The 18,493-nt window shown below is 36.5% G+C and overlaps 2 protein-coding genes across 7 annotated transcripts; one reads left to right on the plus strand and one right to left on the minus strand.

Annotated features, from left to right (window-relative positions):
• Positions 1-332: 332 nt before the first annotated feature.
• LOC139953818 (DNA-binding protein RFX6-like) lies at positions 333-7,286 on the minus strand. The gene is made up of 17 exons (XM_071953388.1): positions 7,135-7,286; positions 6,557-6,680; positions 6,357-6,418; positions 6,026-6,103; positions 5,877-5,904; positions 5,508-5,612; positions 5,107-5,184; positions 4,893-5,006; positions 4,403-4,553; positions 4,171-4,229; positions 3,916-4,045; positions 3,570-3,664; positions 3,069-3,180; positions 2,831-2,953; positions 2,509-2,613; positions 1,695-2,321; positions 333-1,093 (listed from the first exon to the last, which is right to left on the minus strand). Exons 1-17 carry the CDS (start codon positions 7,233-7,235, stop codon positions 924-926), a joined length of 2,262 nt encoding a protein of 753 aa, XP_071809489.1. The 5' UTR covers positions 7,236-7,286; the 3' UTR covers positions 333-923.
• Positions 7,287-9,484: 2,198 nt separating this feature from the next.
• On the plus strand, positions 9,485-18,230 carry LOC139953918 (U1 small nuclear ribonucleoprotein A-like). 6 transcript variants are annotated; one of them, XR_011788025.1, is made up of 9 exons: positions 9,485-9,554; positions 11,375-11,463; positions 11,958-12,130; positions 14,392-14,497; positions 14,800-14,961; positions 15,337-15,430; positions 16,274-16,506; positions 16,860-16,941; positions 17,453-18,230. XR_011788025.1 is itself a non-coding variant. In XM_071953522.1 (7 exons), the coding sequence occupies exons 2-7, from the start codon at positions 11,400-11,402 to the stop codon at positions 16,431-16,433; spliced, it is 759 nt and encodes a 252-aa protein (XP_071809623.1). In that variant the 5' UTR covers positions 9,485-9,554; positions 11,375-11,399; the 3' UTR covers positions 16,434-18,229. The 6 variants fall into 6 exon arrangements, 3 of the variants coding, with proteins under 3 accessions (XP_071809623.1, XP_071809624.1, XP_071809625.1); XR_011788024.1 differs by having other exon boundaries at positions 16,860-18,230; XR_011788023.1 differs by having other exon boundaries at positions 16,274-16,941; positions 17,453-18,229.
• The last annotated feature ends 263 nt before the right edge of the window (positions 18,231-18,493 follow it).

Genomic DNA, 18,493 nt, shown 5'->3' on the forward strand with positions numbered 1-18,493 from the left:
CAGCAAACGATGTTTTTCAGGGAAGCTTTCTACTATCATTATCTTCAAACTATGTGCGTTAAATGTAAACCTGTGGACATTGTGTTTTTTGTCCTACAAAAAGTACATAGACCCTTTAAGTGCAAATCAATTGTAGTTGCTTAGCAAAGTGTGATGTTACAATACATCTGACGATGAATTGAAGTGTTATGTAAAATCTGTCCGCATTTAAACGCAACCTCTTTATATCCAGACACTGTGCGCCCTAAAATGTTGTTATTTACATCAAAATTAATATCCACTATGCATATTTAACCTTCATTAAAATTAATGTTCGTTGTTTATTTATTTATTTCAAATTCGAAAACAGGTCTCACAAATAGGCCATAAATGGGAAATAAGTTACACGGCGTGTAGCAAAGACTGGAAAAAATGGGTCACCGTGGTCAATTAATTATAATGCATCACTTGCAATCATAATTGTTGTGGGTTCGAAACCACCAAGCTAACCGCTTCAACAAAATTGAATCAGTATTCACATCTAGTTTTGAATCATACTTCGGATGGCCATGGTTTTAGCCTCATACCCTTGGCCTCAGAAGATCATCTTAAAATATTCAAGGCCTACACCCCTTGTGATTTTATCAATTTTCATAAGATTTTCACAAAAATATGTAATATTTTCAATTTAGCCCATTTTTATAGATAAATACAAGGCCCACACCCTTGTGATTCTGTCAAACTTCAACCCCTTTTTGACAAAAATGTAATTTTCATCAGATTCTAACCCATATTTGCAATACTTTTCAACAGTTTCTAGTTCCAATTGTTCCACTACCAGATGATACCAATAATTTGTCCAAGTATTAAAGAAGTTACTTATGTCTCCCAAACATACCACTATTAGGAGTAAACTATCCACTTTCTTGGGATGATTGATGTAGTTACCAAGGGTTACCGGGGCATAGTCTACTCATGTCATAATCAACAGGTGTCTCATAAGAAGCGGCTTGGTCTCTTCCACTATGAACTATTTCCATAAAACGAGAATTGCTACTCCCTCCAGCAGAGCTACTGTTTGTGGCTTCATTTTCAACTGTAGATAGTGTGGGTTCTGAAAAAAAAAAATATGAAGAAGAATTGTATTTCACAGATCAATTGTTTTTTTTTTTTGGGGGGGGGGGGGGGCTAATCATCCTTTAATACTCGCAGCTAAGAGCTGAATTGCGAAGGACGCGGCTAAAACGTGTTCGAGAAGCTGGCATGCAAGGGCGCGTCAACCCAGTATGACCACGGAGCACAGCCAAAGATCGAAAGTGTTTGATTTTTTTTCCGAGGGAGGAAAACCGGATGGTCTGGAAACCCTTTGCGGCACAGCAGAGAACCAACACACAACTCAACTCACATATTATGCCCCGACCAGGAATCGAACTGGGGTCACCTTGGTGAGAGGCGATGTTTACACACAGGCCAACCATGCCACCAATGACGCGCTCCTCAAAGTAATATTATGTGGGTTATTTCTGAATACTGGCGGCACTTGGGGAGAAGACACACAGTGTTACATTTCATTGTTATAGATAACCTCAAGTGAACTGGCGGGTTTTTTTTTAAGTTGTTTTTTTTTTGCAAACAATCGACTAGGGAGAAGAGTGCAAACAGTCATTAGTTTCTCAACCATTAATTGTTGAACACATTTCAAAGTTTAGACTTACCTTGGAAACATCCATCAGAGCTAGGATGGAGCCATGATGGAGCCACAATATGTCGAGGTTGATATCCTATCATGTCATTATAACTTGAATTAAACCGTAGGTAAGTATGCCGGTGTATATCCTCCAGGGAGTCATTGGGTCTGAAGTTCATGTAACAGCCGTCTAATTGTCCGTGAGGTAAATAGCCCGGATGTTGACCTGGAGCTGGAAGCTCATATCTTTTGGTTGTATAGACAGAGTACTCGGGACCTTCTTCTGAAGCTAAGGTGCACTTGGGATATGTAACAGGGAAGTGATGATGATATTGTTGTCTGCTATTGTAGGATTGGTCTACCAGAGTGGAATGAAGAGGGTAATTCCCATAAACAGATGGGTATCCAATTGGTGGCTCATTGTCATTGTATGGCATGTTGCTGTTCACTGGCTGCAGGTTCTTCTTCTGACAAAAAGGCCGAAATGTACAGCTGTTGACCTGATCTCGTGTGTTAGCTTGGTATGATTCACCGTACTGTTCAAGTAGTGATGCATTATTGACATCATGCTGTGTGTTAATGTTGATGTCCTCGGTGAACTTGGTTTGAGTGTCTCCAATGAGCGTAGATGGGTCCGTTTTAGAAGGACTTGTTTCTGGAGTAAATAACAAAATACACATCCAATACAGTGATTTAGAACTCGGGCCTGTTTTTGTAGAAAATAAACAACAAAACACCAATTGCATTGTTCCATTCCATGTTTCTTCTCTCTCTCTCTCTCTCTCTCTCTCTCTTGGAATATTAATACACTTCTCTCTCTCCTGAAGTATTAAGTAACTTACCAGTTTTAGTAGAAAGTTTCCTGCGTTTGTTTTTTGCACCATTTGCTGAGGCATTAGAAGGTCTCTGTATAGAAGATCTGATCGTTGATTTGGTACTGATTTCCTCTGTAAATATAATGGCATTATGGGTTGAACAAAGAACAATTGACTAGAGATGGATTTAAACCACTGACCACTTGTTTAACGTGTTATAATGTAATATAGGCATAACAACCCCAGTATAACAACCAGTCGGGTTGATTATAACATAATGTCTGAACATAAATACTCGTTCATCAGTATTAAATTGAGACCCAAGTTAAAATTGTGGCTCTTTACATACCTGTTTGTTTCATGTTCCTTTGTACCACATTCACCATACTCTCGTGGGTTTGTTTGTCATGTTGACTTTCTATCACCAAAAACGTATACTCGGTGAGCATCATGTGGACAACGTGGAGTGATCCTTTATAACATAAAATAAAATCGTAATAATTGCAACGATTATTGGATTTAAAAGTGCAGTGTAACTGAGTAGCAATCTACGGGTAAACTGCAATAAATAAACATGGACTAGTTACCGAAACTAACAGCACTTTTCAGAGTCAAATCTCTGACAATCTTCGAAGTGAAGAAAGTCCATTTCAGCATAAAGGAAGCAGAACGGTCAGAATACTCGGATAGTTTATCATCCTAGAAAGAAGGAAGACACAAGTTGAAGATGTCACTAATAAAAATAACAACAACATGAAAACACATGTGTGGCAAGGAATAATGACAATTACTAGCCACACTGACTGGTGTGGCAGGGAAAGTTTTTATAGCACTTTCACACAAAGTAATAAGGAACTTATGGGTGCATTTTGCAAACAATTTGCAAACAAACTACACAAAATACCCTGGAGTGGTAAATGTTAAACTTTTTACTTTGATGCCATCATGTAGAACTTGGTGAAATAACATATTTGTGGTAATTTTCATGCTCAAGAACTTTGGAAAAAAGACGAGGGGCCACGTACCTCCACCAAAGAATAATCTGCAGTTGATTTGTATGTAATTTTCATCCTCATTTTATGACTTACCTTCAATACGAATCTGTCAATAAGACTATCAATCCACTCAACAAATGCTTCCAACGGAGCTTGCTTTGACAGAAGACTTTCAAACTCTCGCAGCACTAAAGAAAATAAAAATTTAAATAGGTATGGTAAAAATGGGCAATAACCAAAGTATGGTGGCCATGAAGGGACATCACATATACGTATTGACCGTGGTACATTTCACAACATCGTATACAGATGCGCACATTATATTGCGACTCACAGCAACCATAAAAAAAGACTGTTTACGTAAAAACAAAAAACAAAAAAAATATTGTAAACCTTACATTCATGGAAACCGTCAGGAGATGGAAATCAACATACATACCTGCTTCAGCGATATTGTTCACTGATTGGCTGATATCTTTGTAGCTGAAGTTTTCGCTCAAGTTCAGTTCAGCGAGATCTCGTGTCATTTGATTGACTGCTTCGTGATTTAACAACACACCTCTAGCTGTCTGTTTTCAAAGATATATCAGAAGCATGTCGTTTTAGTTTCATTTTAACAATGTTCTTAATACTGTTTGTGAATGACTTTTTGCTCAAAATGAGACCTACTATATTCGGTCATAAAAAAACTAACCTGTGCTAAATGAACAAATGAAACTTGTCTGCGCAAACTTCTTACAAATGACGACAACACTGCAATTCAAGAAAACAAATACGTTAATTCAAGTCTATACTACATTTTGTGTTTACTTCTCGATTGAAATTACGACTGGGATACCTCAAAGTTGACATGCTACTTGAGTTGACAGAATGTAATTCAATCACGGAATGTGGCTTTTACTTACAGAATACTGATTTATTCTTACCTTTCATTTTCCGTAGTCGAAGTTTTTTGCTCATTTGATCCAAAGAGCTGTCTAGCCAAACGGGGAATTTCTTAGCAAATGTTAAGATATCTATACGCAATCCCTCTGGTATATCCTGAATCTTTGATGGTATTAACACATCTATAAGAACCTGCAATCAAATTATTATTGTTTCAATATCACGTCTTAACAAATTACTGTTTACCAACTATACATTCTTTTTGTGTATTCACTTTCAACGAACTAACTGAGTCACAATAGTGTGCTTAAAAACTTACTATTGCTGTGTCCGAATTAGCCTTGATTGTCATGGGACAGTGTGTTATAGGGTAGGATGCCAATAGCAACACCCTTAACAACACCATCCATTTCTTTCAGAAGTTAACACACAAAAAAAAACGTTCTCACTTGCAGTTTTACCACTTTTATATTGCATTCCATAAAGCTGAGTAACGTCAGTTTATAAAAATAAAAATACGCATTTACTTACTTTATACAAAACAGAATCACATAAAGCAATGACGTCAATAATGACGTCACATGACAGTAGTGGCTGCATATGTTTCGGCATTCCTTGCCAGAAGTGAAGTAAGAAGTTCTGGATCTGGAATGGAATAATAAATTGCACATTCAAAGGACATACTGATAATGACATAAAACCTTAATATTTCAGAAAAGTTTGGGTTTTTTCTTGTTAAATTTACCTCTTCAAAGTTTGAAGACACAACGGTGTCTAAAATACGCTGGCAATGGGTTTGGTACATCAGTAGAAATGTTTCCACCTAAATAAGAAAAACCAACAACTGTTATGTCAAACTTGTCAATAATGGGACAGAGAAAATGGTGGTTGACTTTGGTTATCGAGATGATATTATGCACAATATGTTTGCGAATTCCGTAAATCGAGGACTTATCTTGGTGATCCCATTATTTCGAATTGTTTAGCGACGTTCCCATTGGTTTTGTACTCGGAAAGCAAGTCCTCGCTCTGTCAAACACCCGGATCCGGTCCCTTTTGTTAAAGTCTTCGGTTCCCAAAGAGTAGAAACGCTCAATTTGCATCACACAAACAAACGCACACCCACAGTTACACACCCGTAATTACCTTTTCGGAGCTGTTTTCCTCTTCTACTATCAAATTTCCGGCCTTCAGAAAATCAGGAAGTAGGGTTCCAGACTTGGAGCTCAGAGAAAATTTACGAGCCGCACCCTTTAACAAGAAAAACCGATTGGCGTGTTGTTGGTATCCATAAACGTGATGTCAAAATATTAGAGATGAAAGATATTGTAAAACAGCCTAACCAGCACATTCTCCAAGCCAACAATACATTTCTCGTTTATTGTCGAAGATGACTTTCCATTATTACTTTCCAGTTCTCGTATTGAACATCTCCCTTAAATGTTTGTTTATTTTGCCTTAGCATCCGTCTCAACTTTGCCGCCTAAGAATGAATGGTTGGTCATAAAAACTTACCTCAGTCTTAACTTTTGTTTCTGAAAATCTGTGTCGAATAAAGAAAAATAACAAGTTTAACTATAATGGTGGATTTATTATAGATACTGGTTTGTTATAATTCACTCTTTACTTGATCGGTTCTTCTCTTTATATGAAATGTTTCTTACCTTGTGAGTCCCTTTCCAGAATACACTGAATGGTAGTAGATAGATGTTTTCTTTATTCCGATGCCATAATAATGGTACCTTTCGAATTAAAAGAAAGAACATCTTGCTAAAACGTCTTGCAGCAACAACTAACAATGATGCTCCTTGATGTACTGAGTATACAGTGCTTCATACATCGGTGTATATGGGTAAAAACCAAAAATTAATATTCTTTATCCCCGATGCAAATTTAACATCTATTAAATGATGCTCCTTGTTTTTGTTTACAATAATTGGTATTTTTAATCATCCTGATAGCAGGAAACACAATTATGTTTAAATTGAGACTTACTTCGATTGGCCTCGTGTTCCAAGTCGTCGTGTAGTCAGCTTCGGAAACATCTGGCGAATGATCTGACGGGAAAAATTGATAACAACATTTATTTTCCACGAATTAATAATTAACTCTTGTTTTTACTTTTGCTATTCCACATAACAAAGCGAAGTCAGACTCCAAGTTTGTATAAAGTTTAGAGTAACAATTCCATATACCTTTCCGAATGTGGCTGCCCCAGCTGGAGTAAACAACCTCTTTTTGCACAAGTCTAGATAATGCGTGTATAATACACATCTTGGAAGACATACACCCTCTGCCCTCTCGTAGTTCTCGTTCAACCTGTAGTTTTCGCAAAACACGAAACAAAATCAATTATTGTGTCCTTTACGTCTGCGTAGACAATTTTAAATGCAACCTCTGAAAAAACTACACTCGACATGTTGGTTAAAATATTCAAAGACCAGTATTCTTACTTTGTGTATCGACAACAATGCATACGACAAACCTGGGAAAATGTTGGCTTAATTGGTCATCGAAGTTGCATGAAAATAATGAAAGAGAAACACCCATGTTGCACAAGTTTCAGATGCAGGAGAAAGCTTCAGGCCTAAAGTCTTTCTCTTTAGTGAGGAATTACCTCTTTCTCGGTAGAGAAAAACATTTTTTGGTCGAATAAATAATAATAATATTAATAATAATAATAATGATAACACAAAACGTGTCCAGTGCCTTTAAGTTTGATCAGCTATTTTATTCTAAATTGATACATAAACAACTAAGTGAATTGTGATACCATTTGAGTGTGTCTTGGAGTTGGGTCTGTCCAGTCTGGGTTTGTTCACCATCATTATCAATATGTCCCGTCTGGTGTCCATCTTCTTCATTGCTTGGCATTTTAGCTGATGTTTGGAGAGATCAGCACTATGACCAGCTCCTCTACAACTGGCAAATAAAAGCAACATTTATATTTAGTTACCCTGATAATCATTTCCCCTAAATTTACTCGTACATAAGGAAGCAAACCCGTGAAAAAATGCTTTCAGTTATCCTTGTGGTGTAGCTGAAAATGGGAAACGCACGATAATGTTATGACGTCTGTAGAGGTGTTTTTAAAAGCTGTTCATTGGACGCCATTGGTCAGCTTTAATAAGATTTTGACTTTCTTCATCTGAAACAATAATTAAAGTTGTTTTTCAACTGATTATACTATATGCATTTATTATAATTATACCTTCAAAATGGTATTGAACACTGTTCATAACAGGAATGACTAACTGCTGCAGTAACAACTCTCGATATCATAGTGTGCCGGCAATGTTTTTGCCAGGCAATTTTGCTAAAACATTGTTATATTCTACAAACGATCAACCAATATTACACGTACCTTGCAAATACTGAGCAGCTTTGTGGAGGTCTTGATATCATGCAATGTAACGAATGTTCGGTTTTGACGAATGGTAGTGATCAAGCCTCAATAATGAGCACTATGCGGACAGGTTGACTCGTTGGCCGTCTTATAAATTCAGGCGTGTTTAGAGTATGTGTTCGTTCAATTCTTTAAGAACCAATATTGTGCTACACTTTCCATGTATAGTAATCAGATTAAATGGCAGAACATTTTTCAAATACATCAAGCCCGTAGACGCCTAAATGGTCCGATAATTAATCCCCTGAGCAAACTCTCAAATATTGACGAACAAAACCAGGGTGTTTCGCTTAAACGAATTACGAGAAGAGTGATGACTCTCTTTATATTGCTTTAAATAGTGATTCCATTCCAAGGTATAACATATTAAAACAATTCTAGCCCATGGTAATGAAAAATACATCCATGACAAACTGATATCCTTTATTTCAAATCAACTTATGGTCGGGACTGAGATTGGTTTTCAAAAATTCATGATAATGCGTATTAATTCATGAAGACCAGTTTGACTTTTGTACCACTACTCCAGCCCTAGTGACACTAGCGTCACTAATCCCCCAAACCATTCGTCGCCTTCACTAATGTCAACATCGGCCCACAATCAAAAGTGCAAACAAGCCTACTCCCAGCTCAATGTTAGTGACGTCACAAGATAATTGTGCCATTTTTACATTGAGTCAGTTTATTAAATAATTACTTTAGTTGTTTTCGATTACGGATTTACATGTATACAGTTGTGTACTAAACACGTTCAAGTCTTAGGTACAATAAAACCGCTGTTGTATTTTGTTCACCGAATATTTTCCTCAACACTAATAATGTATTGCAGTATATGAACCAGCTCCACAGAGCTGAATTTCTTCGTGGCTGGTTATGACCATGGTAGTTTTTAAAATGTAGTGAACAGCACTGTTCGGGACGGGTCTCATGTTTAAAATCGACAGATTAAAATATTCTGCTCGGATACAAAATAATAATATGATGATCATGAAACGCAAGCCACAGTGAAAATTAAAATTAGAGCGAAGGCCTGTGACCGCATTATAGAGCATTAAGTTACGACAATATTGATCAAGTTGCTAATCAAACAAACCAAGAATTACTCTCGCTTTGTCAATGGATCTTGGATTCCTTTGAAGATTTGGGTCTCCCGCAAGTGAAGATTTGATTCTGATCAACTGGATGAAAATGGGCTACTATAGGCAGTGACAACACCTATAGTGTCCTAAAGGCGCTGGGATGGGCTTGCCATGGAGCAATATTGCTATGTTGGTTTGGTAACCATACCCTTTGACCTTTTCAACACAGGTCACCTCTTCCTGATTATGCATGCATGCTTCGAGTATCAATCAAAATGTTCTTTTTAGATCTAAGTAGCCTCCTGAATTTTGCAATCTACTCGCCGTGGCAGATTAATCTATTGCAAAACTTTAAACTGTTTCATTTTTTCATTATACTGAAAATATTAATCGATTGCTTCTTGCACCTTATTTTTGAATATATTATTGCCCGAAAATAATTATGTTTGGTTTGGTTTTCAAGAGTTAGTATGTGAGCATCCCATAACAATCAATGATTTGTGAGTTTAATTATTGTGGTGCACCCATTGATCTCAACAACTACAACACAGATAATGCATACACCCCTAACCAAACAATTATTTTGCACTTGTTCCTATCTGCTGCCCTCATCGTACAACAGATACGGTATCCAAATATCTCGCTTGAGGGCGCCCCTAAACGTGAGACTTATGATTATTTTTGGTCGGTGCTCTATCTTGGAGAAGCGTGAGTGGTTTGCAAATTAAATCCATTAAAATCATCTATTTATGAACAACATCCAGTCTCGAAATTCAAGGAATGGCCTTTTGAATATCTTAATTGTAACTCACTGCGACAGTTTCTTCCCGTATTGTATTCCTTTTTGGTAGATGTCCATTGTGCAACTTAAACAATTTGTCGCTTGTACCACGAATTGACCTATATCTCGTCCACAGTAAAAACGTGTTGGTGTGAAAATCAAATCTTTTTCGTCGTTTATGTGAAATAAGTGTAATTACCAAACTATCGTTACTTATTACTATTAGTTCATGAAACTTGCTGTAAATGTTGTCACTTTGCGTGTTTTAATATATTGTAAAAAAAAAACGAAATCAGAAATGTGCGATTTGTGTCAGTTTGTAGTGCCAGTGCAGTGGTCGGACTCGGACAATCATGACAATGAAGACCGAAGGAATACAATTACAAGTGACGACAAGTATTCAAAATGACATGACAAGTGTAGCTAGCATTAAAACAATAATGTGGTTGACCTATTGGATGTACTGGTGTCTACTACTACTAGCTACGCTGGTACTCGGCAAACTGCAAAGTCCTATCATATCTCTATCCTTCTGCTTAAATTTCACATTTTCAATTCCTTATTTATGAATTCAATAAATTAGGACTGAACAAAATAATTTACTCTACAAAAGACATATACCTTTTTTATTTTGGGTAAAAAAAAAGTGACACCTTAATTCTTATAAATTCTGAGATTTGATGTTCAATTCAATGTATATAAATAAATCAGTTTAGCTTTAGCCTTAGGGGTTAGTAGAACACTTAAAGGAACACGTTGCCTTGGATCGGACGAGTTGGTCAAAACAAAAGCGTTTGTAACCGTTTTTTATATAATGCATATGGTTGGGAAGATGTTTTAAAAGTAGAATACAATGATCCACACAAGTTTGCCTCGAAATTGCGTGGTTTTCCTTCTACTGTGCGAACTAACACGGTCGGCCATTTATGGGAGTCAAAATTTTGACTCCCATAAATGGCCGACGTGTTAGTCGACGAGGTAAAAGGAAAACCACGCAATTTCGAGGCATGTTTGTGTGGATCATTGTATTCTACTTTTGCAACATCTTCCTACCCATATGCATTTTATAAAAAACTGTTACAAACGCTTTTCAAAGACCAACTCGACCGATCCAAGGCAACGTGTTCCTTTAATAAAACATCGGAAAAATACTGCATAGACAGAAGAGAAATAGCAACAACATTCTTAATAGTGAAACCACAGGGAGGTTGTTTGTGTAACGGATAGATTGAATTGATTGGGCTTCAATCGGGTAGTTGCTTCACATTCATTTGCATTTGGTTTAAAATAAATTTTTACCTTGAATTAACACCTTCGTCCATTGTTATCATGGAAATGGTTGACAATTAACATAGTTAAAAAAAAATTGAATTTAGACGAACTAGTTTTACTCTAGCTCTCAATAAATTACATCACCAAAAAGTTATGACGTCTACATAACCTTAGTCTTGTTCGTGTTGCTGCAGTGCGCTGTTTTACTCCGCACTGCTTTCTGTGGATTTGTGTTTCACCCTGGTTACCGTGCTCTGTGAGCCATGAATCTACCATGACTGAAAACATCTCTTGAGCGTCACCAAACGTAATTGTGTGACTTATTTTGCTCTCCACAAATGAGCTTGTATATTATAGTAAGTGGAATGGGGAATCTCTGCATGAATAATGTGGTTTTCTGTTTTGAAAATCCTTTCACTTTCGGCAGGTACTTGTGTATTTCGCTAACTCCAGTTTGTATTTATTTATTTTTCAGAGAAATTGTGAGAATCAGATTCAAAATGAATATTCCTCCGAATCAGACGATATACATCAACAACTTGAATGAAAAGATTAAAAAAGATGGTAAGTAGGCAGTTTGTTATAAAGGGTCAGTTTGACGGTTATTCAGTTATTAACTTAATCATTGTTGTAAATAATATTCTACATGGTAAAATGTTTTGTATTAGCTATCCATGTATACAACAATATCTGCATTCTGTAGGCTTTTGTTTCATGTCATGGTCTTAGTATTATTGAACAAACGTTCCATCTGTTATTTTAAATGCAACTTAATTACAGTGCACTTTGAGCAGGCTTATTGGTCAACCTAATGACTTCTTAGTTTGTATTAGTGCTAGATTGACTTCGCTGGTTTGAGGCTTTTAATTGACAGGTCTCTATGTGACTGTTGGTGTAATGATCAGCGTACATCATTCCCCTTATTCTGGAAAAAAAACTTGTTCCAATTTGTCAAATACTGTACTTGTTTGTCAAAGTGTACCACACTTGTGATAACTGTGGAACATTTTGATTCATTTTGATAATCATTATTGTCTCTTCATATTTTTTTTGTGCAGAGTTGAAGAAGTCCTTATACGCTATCTTTTCTCAATTTGGTCAAATTTTGGACATTGTTGCTTTGAAAACCCTGAAAATGAGAGGACAGGCCTTTGTTGTCTTCAAGGATATCAACAGTGCAACTAATGCCTTGAGATCAATGCAAGGTTTTCCATTTTATGAGAAGCCTATGGTAAGTAATTTATTAGAATTATTCACGTTCTTTGGGGTGCTCTTATGACAACACTTGATGGTAGTCAAGCTGCAACCGATTTCACGAAACGCTAGGATTAATCTTGAGTTAGGATTAGTAACCCGTCCTAACTTAGGATGGGTTCAATGCGTCAAACGTCTTTAGATGGGGAACTTGGGCTAACTCGTCTTAAGTCCTAAGATTAATCCTAAGTTAGGAAGAGTTTGGTGAAATCGACGGCTGATTCCATACAAAAACGAATTTATGTCTTGCACAGGATTTATTTGTTCTTTTCAATGGTAGTTGCATTTTGTTAATGCACTTTGAGCAGGCTTATTGGTCAAACTAATGACTTCTTAGTTTGTATTAGTGCTAGATTGACTTCGCTGGTTTGAGGCTTTTAATTGACAGGTCTCTATGTGACTGTCGATGTAATGATCAGCGTATATTTATTTTAATAGTTATCTCTGAATTATAAAAATGTTTCTCATGAAAACAGGCATTCAGCTGATTTCCTTGTTTTTGGTTTCTCGGCTGTGCAATTGAAAATTAAATACCACAAATCAGTTTTATTTAATCAGTTTTTAGGAAGAAACATTAGAAGTGGCAAAGCAAAATATAGGATGACATGAAGTAGTTTATACCTGATGTAGCTTGCAAAGCAAAATACTAATTCAGCCACAAGGGGGTGGGTCAAGGACCACCACCAATGATAGGACGACATGAAATAGTTTATACCTGATGTAGCTTGCAAAGCAATATACAGTCGACTCCCGTTATAACGAGGTCCGCCGGACTGGCCCATTTTCCTCGTATTATCCGAATCTCGTCATAAACGCAGCGCGCTAAATATAGATACATACGTCATCATTGTGCATGAACACGTGTACGTGCATATACATGACATAATGGCCGCACGTGTGTACACAGATGCATGGCAGAGCTGCAATTGACTATACTACTGTGTGCATAGAGTAGTATGTGCGATGTACTGCACAAACAAGCACAACGTGGGGCTTATAAAACTGTTTTAACTAAGTTGGTTTAGTTTTAAATTCAATTTTAAAATCAATTTACATTTTACAAGATTGATAAAAAATGTAAGATTTTAACTTGCGTTCATGTTTTGGGAAGTTTCTCTTACAAAACTTTGGTCGCCGGCAGTTTATTGCCAATGCAATAAATAGAGTCTTGGTTTTCATTGGTAACCACCTGTTTAACGCTGGATGGTTCATTGCTGCTGCGAGATACCAGGGGAAATCTTACTGCTGCAATGCATATTGCACACGCTGTGAAAATTTTCAGTCAATAAAATAAAAGCTGGATTTTCACTGGTAACCACTAGTGTAATAATAGAAGGTTCATTGCTAACGCGAGATACCAGGGAAGACCGTGCTGTTCTGTGCATGTGTGTGCATATGCAATACACTCGTCGCAGCAACAAAAAATAGAATCTTGATTTTCATTGGTAAACACTGTCATGTTAGATGGTTCATTGCCAATGTGGGATACCAGGTAAAATCTTGCTTTTGCATTCAATAATATTGATCACGCAACTAGTTTTGATTGTAAGTTGCGGGTGTTTTTTTTTCTTCTGAAAATTTATAATGCGCTTATAAACTCAGTGGATCAGTATCTTTTCTTAAGATTTCTCAAATGTTTGAACCATGCAAACCTCCTAATCCCACCATTGTCCGGAGTTTGGAATTAACAACCTTGCTTGCTGACTCGTGACTCCCGATTTCGGATTAGTGTTGCTAGCGGTAGTGTCCACTTAACACCTCTATTGTATGTCTTAAAAGCCACAAATATCGACTTTACCAGCTGTACAGGTATTTCCTTTGTTGGTTTTTGAATTGTTCTCGTTATAGAAGGGTTTCAAACAATGTTTTGCTCGTAATGGGTCTCCCAAATTACCTCGTTATAACCGTGTTCTCGCTACTACCGTGCTCGTATAATCAGTATTTTAATGCATTGAAACACGCATGGGGCCGTTCGGGACCGGCAAAAAACCTCGTATCAACCGGAACGTCGTAACATGCGAGCTCGTAATAACGGGAGTCGACTGTACTAATTCAGCCACAAGGGGATGGGTCAAGGACCACCACCAATGATAGGATGACATGAAATAGTTTATACCTGATGTAGCTTGCTGATACTATTTCAATTTGTTATTTTTAATAAGCGAGTGCAACCTAAAAGTAATAAATTTTATTGAATATGTAGTTAACAACTTGTTTTCATCTTGACTGATTTTGTAGAGAATACAGTATGGGAAATCCACGTCAGATGCTGTTTCCAAACTGCAAGGTACATTTGTACCAAGAGAAAAGAGACCTGAAAAGAGGAAGCCAGAACCTGCACCAAGTAAGTATTCTAATCCTCAAGAACACAATGTACAAATTACATCGTTTCATTTGATGCAAGTACACAAGGTACAAGTTGCATCGTTTCAGTGCACTTTGAGCAGGCTTATTGGTCAAACTAATGACTTCTTAGTTTGTATTAGTGCTAGATTGACTTCGCTGGTTTGAGGCTTTTAATTGACAGGTCTCTTTGTGACTGTTGGTGTAATGATCAGCGTACATTCATTTCAATAATTATCTCTGAAACAAACAAATATAACGATTACTCATTAATAATCCCAAAAAATTGTTGTTGTATTTCAGTTCCAACAAAGAAGAGTAAGAAACTTGAAGCAGCAAAGCAGAGTGCTAATCTAGCTGCAGCTGCAGCAGCAGCTTTGGGTCAAGGGCCACCTCCAATGATGGGCCAGATGCCACCTGGTATGATGGGACAACCTCCACCAATGCAGATTCAACAAACGCCATGTGAGTTGTACAGGCCGAGAACCGTTATCTCTCTCTCTCTCTTAAGACCATTAGGGCATCCATAGCCCGTGGTGGTCCTAGAAATGAACTCCCTCCAAGCATTCTGGCTAAAGTCACAATATATTTAAAAGCAAAGTGTTTTATGAAAATATGCAAATCAATGGATATATTTAACCAACTTGACCAGCTCTCTTTTGAGTCCTGTTGATTTGGGGTTAAACTTTTCTACTATTTTTACAATCCTTTCCAAGGGAACCAGTCAATAAATATTATTTGACCTCGAGCACTGACTATTGATCACCGGCATTTAATTCTTTCATAAAGAAAGCCAGTTTGCATGTAAATGTAGTTCATTATTTTATTTTTTTGTTACAGCTGCGCCAGTTCCTGAGGAGCCTAATTCAATTCTCTTCATAAACAATCTTCCTCAAGATACAAATGAAATGATGTTGAAGATGCTGTTTACCCAGTAAGTTGAAGTTTTTCTCCTTTGTAGTTTTGTGTTCTTTGTATAATCAAGGCCTGGAAGAACCTGGAAGCCACAGAGACAATGGTCTTTGTTGCCCCTGGTCTTGGCCATGGTGTCTCGCCAAACATTTCCAAAGATTTTTCAATGGAAGTGCCCTTTGCTCAATAAAAATGATCTTGCCCTCTCAAAGGTGTAATTCTATGCCTGATAATCGCCTTCTGTCACAGTCTTTTGTTATGTGTGGGACTGCATGTCTCGGTCTTCGACTTCAAGGTCTCGACTACAACAGTTTACTTTTCGTTACATAGCTGTTGCTTTTGGGGGTTGTACATTTTGTCCGTCCATAATTATTTGTACTTATTGTTGTGTTTGCCCTTGTAAGATGTTTAGATTCTTTGTAAAGTTTCCAATCTTACTTGGAATATTTGTCTTTCTGTTTGTTTTGTATAAGCCATTTTGAAATATGTGGTACATGCCTCAATAGCAGCACAATGTGGTTTGGGTAAATTTGTCTGTATACACCCAAACCAAATAGTGCAATCCTATAGTTAAGCCATATTTAAAAAAAAAAAAATGCTAATTGTTTATTTATTATGTATGCCTTCTTGCTCCTTTTTTTCATGTTCATTATTATTTGCATTTATTTATTAATTGTTGTGTTTGTACATTTTGCGTAGGTAAAATAATAAGTAATTGTAAAACAATTGCTATAACTGTGAGACATTACATTATCACTTCTGATGTTTGTTTCTGTGGTTTTTATGATGAATATTTGCATGAATCAAGCCGTTTTTATTTCATTAAAAAATAAGCATTTTACCAATTATTTGTTTTGCATTGCAGATTCCAAGGTTTCAAGGAAGTACGACTTGTACCTGGACGTCATGATATTGCCTTTGTTGAATTTGAGAATGACACACAATCAGCAATTGCTAAGGATGCTCTCCAAGGGTTCAAGATCTCACCAACAGCAGCAATGAAGATTACATTTGCAAAGAAATAAACTCATATCATTGTAGATTATTCTTCAGTAGTGCAGATCATCTTGAAAGACCATGTTGTTTTCAATTGCTTGAGTAAGGAAATTGACTTTTGACATTACTTCAGTGTAATGTGTTTGGTTTATCTAAATAAAGGTAAACAATGTGTCCAATCAAACTAAGGGTGATGTGCAAGATAACTTCAAATGAAGACATTACTTTTGCCTTCTGGTCGACTCATTTTAAATTGGTAAAAGCAGATGACAACTGTTTCACTAGTAAATGGTGTTTGAAGCTAGTGCTGAGTTCATATGACTTGGAACAGTGTTGGAACTTGGAATATTTGTCTACAACAACCTGTTAGCGGAAGAAACAATTGTGTATATTGGAAATGATTTCTGACATAACCTTTTGTTGTTTGGATGTCAATGTTGCATTGCACATTTTAGCACATTGGTGTTCAGGATTTTGTCTTTCAGGTGAATTGTACAGTGAACTTCTTCAAACAATTTGCTGCACTTAGATCCCAAGGTGAATATCAAGACAAATTAACGTTTCTTAAACTATCAAAGGGTCGGCTTTGATGAGTGTTTCATAACATCCTTGCATTCCTCTCCATGACATTGGTTTTTCTTATATACATGTCCTGTTGAATGTTCATTGCTTTGCTTAATCAAACATTATGTTGAGTGTATTATTTGTGAAAATGGCGAAGAATGTGACCCTCTTCAATAAAGAAATTAAAAACATTTATTTTTTTGCAAAAACTGAAGAGATACTGAATGGTGTGAAAGTATTATTGCTTGTATTCAGTTTGGTCTCAATGTGAAACAAATGCTGTGTCAATTTATAAGTATTGCACACTAGTACATTTGTTCACACTAATATTAAAACATACTTCCACTGAAAACAACGGTTCTTAATCCATTTAAAGATGCATCTATCATAAAACGTGTGTATTATACATTAATACATTTATAACAGGCGCATTTTGAGTTCTATGTTAGGCTTTGTGTGGTTGACCTATTTTCCTGATTGTCAGTGTGACTTTGCACTCTCGGCGCATTGACAATCATCTCTTACAGTTGAATGCACTCAACCTTGGAGAGGTCAAAGGTGATGCGGCTTCAAAGAAGGTATGATGACTTAAGTGAAATACACAATGTAGTAATACATACACCTGTTATTGAGTTCTTTTTGTTTTTATGCTGTTGATATTGTAAGTGATAAAAAAAATATTGTTATCATAACAATGTCCATTTATGAAACAACTCTAACTTAAAGTAGCTCTCTTGGGGAGTCTGGTAAATGGTTTCTTAAATGTCTAATAGTTTTCACTCGCTTAAGACACCCCACTATCGATTATTTGATAGCAAAATTACGTTTTCTTTATATGAATACTGTTATAATTATGTGCGAGGTACATGTAGTTAAAAGCACCTTAACACTAGCTTGATCCAACGGTCACCAGAAGCCACGCCTATAGGGAATGCATTCAGCAAAATGTTAATACAAAAGTAGTATTTTGGAAGTTCTTGCAAGATTGACTCCAGATTTTGTTAAAATTAATACAAGGAATGTCTTAGAAAGGTGAAATACGTGTTTTTAATTACACACGAACGTATGCATGGAGATTGCAAAACCTTGGCGCGTGCTGCAGATAAAAAAGAAACTACTTTCCCCGATTTTGTTTTACTGGGTAGTCCTATGTTTTCATTAAAATAATAGTAACAGTTTTTTTCGTCGACCAAAGTTCGATAACCATTTAATTTTAAAGTTATTTTTGTTTTCTACATGTAAATGTTTTTTTCTGCGTACCGATCTTGTGTGCGGTTTTTTGTACAGGAATATTAAAACTAAATTTGTATACAAAAAAAATATTTTGTGTCCATTATCGGACTTGTTTGTCAAGTACTGCGTGTGAGTTGTGAATGGAAACGTTAAGGGTTAACGACGTGTACGAAGATTCGGTTATTTTTTCTTCGGCAATAACACAGTTTGGGGAACATTGAAACCATAAGCAACGAGTTTTACAATTTGCATCTCTGACCTGGACTAATGAATCCCTTGAACATGAACGAAT

Source organism: Asterias amurensis, chromosome 22, assembly GCF_032118995.1.
Source record: "Asterias amurensis chromosome 22, ASM3211899v1".
Lineage (NCBI taxonomy): Eukaryota > Metazoa > Echinodermata > Asteroidea > Forcipulatida > Asteriidae > Asterias > Asterias amurensis.